This window comes from Centroberyx gerrardi, chromosome 1 (genome assembly GCF_048128805.1).
Source record: "Centroberyx gerrardi isolate f3 chromosome 1, fCenGer3.hap1.cur.20231027, whole genome shotgun sequence".
NCBI lineage: Eukaryota > Metazoa > Chordata > Actinopteri > Beryciformes > Berycidae > Centroberyx > Centroberyx gerrardi.
This window is the reverse complement of record NC_135997.1, coordinates 8,651,724-8,661,769: the sequence shown is the minus strand read 5'-3', so window position 1 is coordinate 8,661,769 and position 10,046 is coordinate 8,651,724. Positions and strand designations below refer to the sequence as shown.

Genomic DNA, 10,046 nt, shown 5'->3' with positions numbered 1-10,046 from the left:
AACTGTGATTCATCAGTACAGGAGGCAGGACTTGTCACAGCCTGGCAGCATCCACCCTACAGTGCTTGATCCAAGCCACAGTGTGACAAAGGGGAAGCAGTTAAATGAGCAGCATTCTTGTGCTGGATGTCAGAGACGGAGGACCAAGCCAACCCTAACCCAGCAGGGCTGGGGTCAATTCATGAATCAACTCATCAAATTCAACTGAGGAATTGGATTTGGAATTGGAAAAAACCTACAGGAAATTGGAACAAAATGGGTATTTCAGGAAGATTAATTTAATTCAATGACATTCTGTGAAATTCCATGTTTGTTTGTTTCTTCTTACCACATATCTGAGATTACATATAGTGTTATATATTGTCAATACTGAATATCATAAAATGTTAGGAAAGGGGCCTTTCAGGTGGTATTTGATGCATAACATGTAATTATAACACATACATTATCATTAAATGTATTTGATTTGTTTAACTGTCTTTTATTTGATTCATAATGTTTAATTTTTAATGTTTAGCAAGTCAAGACAACTTCGGAAGTGGAATTTCATGGAATTCAGTTCTGTTTCCTGTCATTCCAATTCAATTCCAATTCTGTTTCCTTGGAGCTGGGTGACATTCCAATTCCAACTCCAGGATGAATCAATTCATGAATGGCCCCAACCCTGTTATCCAGGATGGCTGACCTACTGGTAGCTCACCTTCACCTGTACCCAGCTGTTTCTCAACAGTTCTGAACTATTTTGGTCCCTTCTATGTCATAAGCTGCCATAGTGGGAAACGCTGGGCCCAGTAAGTGACAGATGAAGGTCTGAAGAAGGTCATTGAGACTGAGGAGATTTTGAATTCAGACTCAGACCCGGACACCTTAAATTTACACCTGATGGGGCAACTGGATCAATTGAGTGGTTTATCTCAAGTCAGAGCTCCTTATCTGCTGAAGACAGAGGCTCTGACAGGTCTGAGCTGTCCACCTTTGGTCACACTTCATAAGACACTATTTGCCTTCATTTCAAGCTCATTTACATTTTACATTTTAAGCATTTAGCTGACACTCTTATCCAGAGTGACATAACAGTGCAACAGCAGAATAAGTGCTAGGAAAAAGAAATCAAATAATAGCTAAGCAGCAAGGATAGAAGCAATATTCTAGAGAGCACCAGTGAGTGGAGAGGTGATATTATTCAGTGGGAAGAGGGTGACATGAGGTGCTTCTTGAAAAGCTAAGTTTTCGGTCTAGAATAGATGATGGGGAGTGAGTCTGCTGTTTGGGAGTCAGGATGGAGAAGGCAGACTGGAGCGATGACCAGACCGGCACAGGGAACAGCAGTAAAATAAGGGAAAAATCTAAAAGGAAAAAAACACTAAAATTACACTAAAATGTCTTAGCAGTCCTGGTGGAGAGGTGTTGTGGGGGGTTGGGATTTTCCAGGGAAAAAGAGCAGCTCAGTCTCAGTTGTGAGGTCGAGTCCTGGCCTGGGTGGCGCTAAAGAAACGTGACACTAATACAACTATCTGCACTGGCTGTCATGAGAAGAGAGACATTCAGCCCTACTATCAATAATAGTGATGGTGATAAACAGAATACATCCTTCTCCGTTCAGAAGGGAAACAAGTAAGGACCATGAAGTGTGTGGTGTAGATGTGCTGGCTGATGACAGACATCACAGAGCAGGGAAAAGGGGAGTGTTCACTTATTCACAATTTTCTCAAACAGTTCACATAATCATCATTTAGCAAAAAGCTCAGCTAAATCAGGTCATCAGGGTATGAGGTTATTAAGCCTTAGTGGCTCTCACTTGGCCCAGCTCACTCCTCCAGCCTGTGGAGAAAAAAACAGCGTATTCAGACTATTTGAGTGGCTAACATCCAGTAACATTCTGTCATATCTACTGTACAACATGTTTGCAATTGACTTAATATTCTTTCTCATTGTGTGTGTGTATATGTTTGCATGTTATCTGTGTGTCAGTGTTTGTGTGCATGTATGTGTGGTTTTAGTGTGTGTTAGGTAGACTATCTATCTATCTATCTATCTATCTATCTATCTATCTATCTATCTATCTATCTAAATTGTGCTCTCATTGTAAACCCATTGGTATGTTGTCACAGTGTGGATTTAATCTAAAATGCCTCACATACTGAAGAGAGCATACATTCAAATACAATCAAATCTAATATTAAACAGATGACCATGTTTTTAATCATATGTTACTGAATTTGCTATTGTGGTCTGAAATTTGACTTGTGCAAATATACAGTAACAATACATTCTTTGTTCTAATTCAGAAATTTCCTATATATTTATTATACAATAACCTTCAAAGTGGTGTGTGTGTTCTTCACCAGTAGGTGGCAGCAGAATACAGGATGAGAACAGCTTGCTTTGCTTCTTTTTCCACTGCTGGTTTACAATGCCAAGACAACTTTCTTCAACATTTTGTAATTTACATTCTGTTATATCACATAAAACTATGGTGATTTGTCTGTGATTTATAGCTTTGATATCCTTATTTATTATGGTCAAATCTGATCAATTAGCTTGCAGAACTGTTTCAAATGTCAAAATATTGAGCTGTTGAGTTTATTAAAACTACACCTTGCAATTAAAAAAAAAAAGTTTTTTTAAGAAAATGAGAGGCTACTTATGAGAGATGGGCATTGAGAGATTGTTGCTATACAACCGGCCTGATAATAACTTTGATATTTTGAATCTTATAGTTGTCTTCTAGTTATTAGTCTTATAGTTACCTCCGCCAAGGAGGTTATGTTTTCGGTGCTGTTTGTTTGTTTGTCTGTTAGCAGGATTACGGAAAAACTACTGGTTTCATGTTTCATGAAAATCGGGCCAGTAGTTTTTCCGTAATCCTGCTAACAGACAAACAAACAAACAAACAGCACTGAAAACATAACCTCCTTGGCGGAGGTAATGAATGCAGTTTAATTTCTTCTGTCTTTCTACATGGGCTCCTGTCCAACTGATATAGGCTATCATATCTGTAAGTGAACCAACCAGTGAACCTAGTTTTGTTTGGGAAAAAAAAACAAGAGTACACCTTACCAAGATTGCACCTTTAACTTATGAATTATTTTTAAACCAGTCTTTTTTTCTTTTTTTTTTTAAATCTTTACAATGAAATTATCATCTCACCTACTATCACATTGCAGCAGGTCGGTTTAGAGAGTAACATGATGCAATTTCTGCCACTGACACATCAGCCCTGTTAATGTTTCACAGACATAAAGGTGTCAAATATGGCGGCACAGTGACTATGATACCATTTATCAGATACTTACATGAATGGATTACAGTTTCCCAGGTTGACTTAACCCAGAGTGACCTAATTTATGTAACTAAATTTGTAATATGTGTGAACTGCCAATGTAATGTCTAGTTCTGCAATATGCTTACCATCACAAATACTGTACATTAAGTAACATATAATATGACCCAAAACTAATTTGAGACAATACTGATGGGAGAAGACCACAAACCTGCAGTGCATAAACAGATGGATCCCATTGATACCTGTACTAAAGGCCTGTTGGGTCTGTGTTTTTGCAGAGACACTGATAAAAGTCTTAAAAGTCCTTCAAAAAAGTTGATTTTCTCAAATATGATGTATCGCAAAAATAGGATTTTGGCTCAGAATGACAATTTTCATCTTACTGTTAAGTTTTCCCAAGTCAGCCTCAGATGTTTTTCACAGATGTTGGCCATGTGTCTCAACTTTTCCCTCTAACACTCTCACTCACTTCAATAACATCAAATGGTACTGATTACTTGTTGTATACCATACCTATTCTCACTAAACTTGACAGCACTCTATTAGAACTACAAAAGTCCTACCAAGCTGAGCATGCCATTATCATTATCATCAATCATAAATATACGTAATTCTCCTACTTTAAATTGAAGTATTAACTTGGTTATTTTTGGTGTTTCAAGAAATTCAGGCGGGAAATATACTTAGCCTACTGCAAATGTCTTTGAGTGCTAAAATTTTTTGGCTCTCCTCCATTTTGCTGTAACTCACTATTTGTAACTTGTACAGTATTACACTATTGGGACTTAGTACTACATTCATTCCACCACACTGAGGTAGAGAGTTGTGTTTTTGTTGCTAACAACCTCAATCTGGAAGGGAAGATTATGCTGCTAATAATGCAGATATCAACTAATGTCATGTATTAATCAGTGTCAGCACTGGCTAAATTCATCAAACAAAAAAAGTAATATTTTCCTATGTGTTATAAGGCCAATGTTACTTCTACACACAATCAAGACGACATGTATCTCTTCTTTATACGTTTAATAATGCACAATACAAAGCATCAACCATGTTCCTGTTGAGCCATCTTTTTACTTGAAACCATTACTAAACTATATACCAAGACAGACTTCAAGAGTTTAAAATATCCAGGATTACATTACACAGTATAAGCATCAAGAACCCATGCAACATGAATCTTAACAACATAAAATCTTTCATTTTGTGGGCATTTTTGCCATGCAAACAAAAGCAGCCAAGCAGTTCAGTGAGAATGACTAGTAGCATATAACTGGCCCAGATTTGCAATAAGAGAAAACAACAGAGGCAAAAGGTATACAATATCTGATATGGACCTCATACTTTTTAAGTAAATATATAAAAACACTAATTGTTGGGAAACAATGAAAAATATATAAGTCCAATAAAATGTATGAAAAATATAAATAGAAATTTGTTTGTTTAATCAATTCCATTCTTTACAAAATAATATACCAGAGATAAGAAATCAATATTGTTTAATGACCTACATAACAACTTTTATACAGTCTTCTAGATAAAAAAAAAAAGTTTGGAAAAATCAGTATGAATTGATAATACAGAGAATAGAATTGTTGTTTCTGAATTTTCGTGAGGAGGAAGTTTCTTCCCTCCTGTGCCCATTAAGTCCGATGACATTCACATACCAAATTGTACCCCGTCCTCATAGTTAAGACTTTTAGATGGATAAGCCTTTGACAATTCAGTTTCACAATAGCCAGGCCAGAAATGCAGTTAATATTGAGATTATTGAGTTGTTCTTTTTTTTTTTTTTTTTTTTTTTTTTGCAAGAAAGAACAAAGCTGTTTGCAAAGACACTGTAATACACAGCAATGTTAAATCAACACAGTTCATACATCTTCATTTAAGACTTAAAGGCCCAATCTGGAATTGGACTATGGTGTCACCAGTAGTACTACTAGCTTCATGTTTGTTTCATAGGTTTGAAAACTTTTTTTTCACTCTCTAATTGGTTTGACTGAGATTTTAATGCAAGGAGTTACAGTATGTGACACCTAAACACAAGTTTAAAATGTATTTTGAAGCAAAAAATTATTTCTTTATCTTTGCATTGTTTGTAAACATTTGAGCATCATGTACTTTGAGTTAAGATAGGATCTGAAAGTTGCAAATAGCGGATCATCACCAAGCCCACCCTTTATGAACCTATGTGTAAATAGTTACATAGCTGCTAGAGCAAGAAAATAAAGAATCCGAAATTAAGAATGAAACATAAAATCCTGGATTGAGGCTTTAACCTTAACAGCTCAATAAAAACTGCCTATTTCTGGCATGGCTAGTGGAAGTAGGACTGCAGGGTACCACGGCGGCGGACATCAGTTGTCCAGCAGTGGAAGCCACCACCCAGGGAGTTGGCATGGCGAATGTTCACCTTTATGGTCTTGATACCTGCGGTAAAAACACATGCACCCGTTAATTATCCTTACTTTATTTGTGGACATCAGACAGTATGAGTAAAGGCTTTATTTGCTTCAAACTGGGAAACAGCTGATATCTGGAAATCCCTCTTGATATACAGAACCTTTTCCTCACTTGAAAGAAAGTGTACATGAATAGCATAGTGGAAATATCAGTTAAAGTGAATCTGGAAGACTGTGAACTGGGGGAAAAACAGGCTAGGATCACTTAAGTACGTGAACTCACCAAGGTTTTCAAACATTTTGTGAATGGTGGCTTCATTGGCGTCAACCATAACACGCTTCTCATCCAGCATCAGAACATTCATGGAGAGCCACTTGGAGGACATCCACAGTGGGTGGTCTAAACAGAGAGTAAGAGAGTTGTAAGAGTTTTTTCCTACAGAAATTACAAATATTCAACTCATGGAAGTTTGATTTAACCAGTACCCACCATCAGGAATCAGGGGTGTGGGAGGTTTCACAATAGTCCAGCCAGCCTTCTTAAACATCTCAATCTGAAAGACACAATACAAAGTCTAGTGGTGAAACATACCTGTTACAGTTTTATCTCACAAGAGGGCAGCACAGGACACTATGAGAAAAGATGGTCAAGAAAAAGAAATGCACAGCCTTCCCAGTCTTACCTGGCGACATGGGCGGTCAGGGTTCGACAGCACCAGCCCCGGCCCAATGATGTTAAAAGTGGCATCAATGTGCATGGGATTGGGGTCCTTGAATGAGATGATGTGGATCTTGTAGTCTGGGGCCAGATGACGACGCATCCACTCAATTCCCATGTAATTTGTAACCTACAAATAAAACAATAGAGGTTGGATGCTATCTTCTTCTGAATCGCTGCAGTGGAGGATTCCTGCCTTGGGTCTAATTGTGTTAATTGATGAGTAAATGGGTCTAACAAAATTTAGAAGGGTATTCTAGGGCGTTCACTGACATACAAAGAGAAGTGAACCACTTTCCAGGCCAAGGGCTTCATCATTATTCTACTGCCTTGCTTCATGACATCTGCAATTGATAACTGCACTGTAGTAATAGCCACATTGTGCTTTATCTAATCTTCTCTTTCTCAGACTGTAGCAAAATGTTACAGCTGACATTTACGCCATGCAGCGTTGTGTCTGATAAGACTGAAGAATTTGCCCTTGTTGGGCTACTTAACCAATGCAAAACTGGGCAAAAATTCTCCTCAGTATCAAATCACACACATGTTTGCAAGTTACTTTAGCAGCCTGAATACCTGACTCCTCTGGACAAAAAGGTCCCTCCCAGCTCTGATGAAATCAGCAGCGTCGAAGCAGGGCTCATGCTCCGTAGTCACAAACTTCCCCTGGGCAGCCAGCTTGTGTCTGTCCTCCACTGTGCGGATGGGATAGTCCTGTATGAGCGGGGTCGGAAACAGGAAAGGGATTATCTCTCGGGCAATTAAGCTGTAATGTACAGTCTCTTGCCGGTACGGCACGATGAACAACGTGGTGTCAAGAGTTCACTTGCGATACGGGGACCTGAACAGGTCATTTTCATGTAGATTGAAGTTCACATTAAACAGAAAAACTCAACACTTCAAAGTTAGTTTACACAACCCTTCTGTAACCATTATGAAATATTTAACATGTCCTGTTTCAAGAAATTAAAGTCACCGCTAATCATCTAGCAGAGGGAAGTACGAGACAGATCATGTCACAAGATGAAGCCTCACCTGATCATACAGCTCGTCGGCCATAGTAGGTTTGGGAGCAGTGGTCCATTTAGCACCTTTGTTGAAGTACTCCTTGATCAAAGGCCGGTAGGCGCGGTATTCAAAGAAACGAGCCCTCCAGGCCATCGGAGCCTCGATAATCTCATTGCCCACGACCATAAGGATGTCTCTGGGCATGGCAGCATACATGCCTGCAAACAGGTAGGATTCACAGTACACCATTAGTTTAATGCAATGCATCATCATCATCGTACACAGGTACATGTAGTGGCTTGATCATTCAGTTTTGTCTCCTGAGTGGTGGATTATTTATAAAGAGATGAGATGAGATCACACTATTTTCTATTTGCACATACATTTTTGCTGTCTTGCATGATATTTTCATATTGTCAGCTATTGAATAATATAAAAAATTAGGTTCCACTTTTGAAATGTTTATCAATGGATAGTTACTACACCACTCCCCCTCTTGCATCAGTCATGGAGTCTGCTTACTCTCTATCTCTCCCAGTGTTTACCTGATGATGTGAAGTCTGGAGTTTTGTATTCGAAGGACCAGTCGATGGGCTCTGGCCTCCGAACATTAACGCCCTCGTGACGCAGAATATTGCACATTTCCTCAATCTCAGCAACAGCTTTCTCCAAGTGGTCCGCAGGAAAAGACTGGCCCCCATGCTTCTGGTAGAAGGGCCAATACTTCTCATATGTGTTAGCCTGTCAACAATATGACAATATGCTCATCAAGAGGGCAACTGACTTTTTTACTCACAATGCATTTGAGGTATCACTTTGCAGATCTGTGCATGCTTCAAACGAATGACTCTTTCATCATTTCTTACTTTGACTTCCACAGTGAAGGGGGGCACGCGGGCGTTTTCGGCGCGGCCCACGATCACCTCCTCCAGGGGGTCCCATTCGTTGTAGGCGGAGACGGGGCATTCCTGCAGCACGGGCTCAGTAACAGTTTCTTCTTCGACTGCAGGGCGCGGCTGTGCAGCTGCAGCACTCGAAGTGCTCTCGAAGGCCCTCTGCACCCACCCAGTCACAGCCCGGCCGAGCTGCGGGAGACACAAGCTGCATCAGGACTTACATTCACACATCCAACTGCAGATAAAAACATTTTTATCAATGACTCAAGAGTAGAGTCTTGGACTTTGGTTTCCAATAGGAGTATGGCAGAGTCAGCTTGGGAGCTGAATGTATTGATACAGAGATAAACTAGTTTATCAGTTCTTCAGATTTAGACTTTTTTTTGCGTAATTCTCTTTTTAAATATATAGAATCCTTACTGCTGTTTTTTTTCCCCGAACAAAACTAGGTTCACTGGTTGGTTCACTTAGCGATAAATATAGCCTATAATTTGGACAGGGTAGAAAGATAGAACAATTTAAAATGCATTAATTTGCATTGTAATCGCATGGCTCCCTGATTAAATTAGTCCTGTTGGGTTTGTTTTTGTGCCAGGACGGTAACCAAAAATAATTTTGGTAGCTCCTTGTTTCATATTTGAAAAAGTCCTATAGACAAGTAAACGAATTCAGATACAACAGAACAGCCTATGAGCTGTACAGGCAGGTTACAGTGACACAGGCGACCTTGAATATCAGAGGTATAGGACTGGAAATATCCTCAGTAAGGTATATTGGTTTGGAGCCAAAGTACACTTGTTAGGAAGCGCTATCTGCAGAGATAGGCGTTGCTGTATCGCCTCTGCTGACTCAGGCGCAGCTCCAGTGTCACCGAGGCTGGGAGCGCATCTGAGCCAAACAGCTGTTCACCGTCACTCAGAAAAAAAAAAATCCCCACTCAGCATTTCAAAATAAATCAATTATAGGCCCGCGGTCTCTCCAGCAAAATCAGTGTTTCAAGTGTTTAGTTATTGTGATTTCGTTTTTTTAATTATCATTTTCCATAATTGGTCGATTGTGACATTATGAATATTTCAAATAACAAAATGCAAAATCAGTTCAACAAAAGAATGAGTAAATAAATAAATTAGATTGACATCAGGTGAAAGAAGCTGCTTTTGCAGCTCAGATGTAGTGCAAAATATTTTAATCAAAAATACATTCTTTTTATTCACTTTTATTTATTTATTTTTTTTTATTGAAATTTGTTTTAAAATTTTGTAAAAAAAAATTTGGGAGAAAAAAAAAACACCACAATACCAACCATGGCTCCGATCAGATGGGCAGCCTCGGCCCCCCTGCTACCTCCTCTCAGACACCTTACTCGCAGCATCGTCCGATGTAATAATTAGGGTTTGGCTATGCAAGGGAAGTCAGACGGCAGCGCAGAATCCACCTCTCACTTTGCACATGAATGAAGACGCCTCAGCTCACCCTCTTCTTTATAGCAGTGGGGCGTGCCTCTCAAACTACTGGTCGCTTGCAAGTTGTGGGGCAACGTGACTTGAGAAAATGCATCCTGAAACTCAGTCCCTTACGCCAGCAAATTCTTATCAACTGGGCTACTGGCGTTAAAGTTTCCAAGGATAACATCTGAAAATGTCTCCAGGATAGTTTCTGTTTTCCATTGTATGTTTCTTGAATAGCCAATGTCCAGTGTTGGGGAGTAGTTTCACTATTAAACTAATTTTGTA

At 39.2% G+C, this 10,046-nt stretch overlaps 1 protein-coding gene across 1 annotated transcript; it reads right to left on the bottom strand.

Moving 5' to 3' along the window:
* Nucleotides 1-4,325: 4,325 nt before the first annotated feature.
* gatm (glycine amidinotransferase (L-arginine:glycine amidinotransferase)) lies at nucleotides 4,326-9,757 on the bottom strand. Its single transcript, XM_071901504.2, has 9 exons — nucleotides 9,617-9,757; nucleotides 8,284-8,502; nucleotides 7,963-8,158; nucleotides 7,445-7,635; nucleotides 6,986-7,123; nucleotides 6,375-6,539; nucleotides 6,182-6,245; nucleotides 5,975-6,091; nucleotides 4,326-5,719 (listed from the first exon to the last, which is right to left on the bottom strand). Exons 1-9 carry the CDS (start codon nucleotides 9,683-9,685, stop codon nucleotides 5,607-5,609), a joined length of 1,272 nt encoding a protein of 423 aa, XP_071757605.1. The 5' UTR covers nucleotides 9,686-9,757; the 3' UTR covers nucleotides 4,326-5,606.
* Nucleotides 9,758-10,046: the final 289 nt, after the last annotated feature.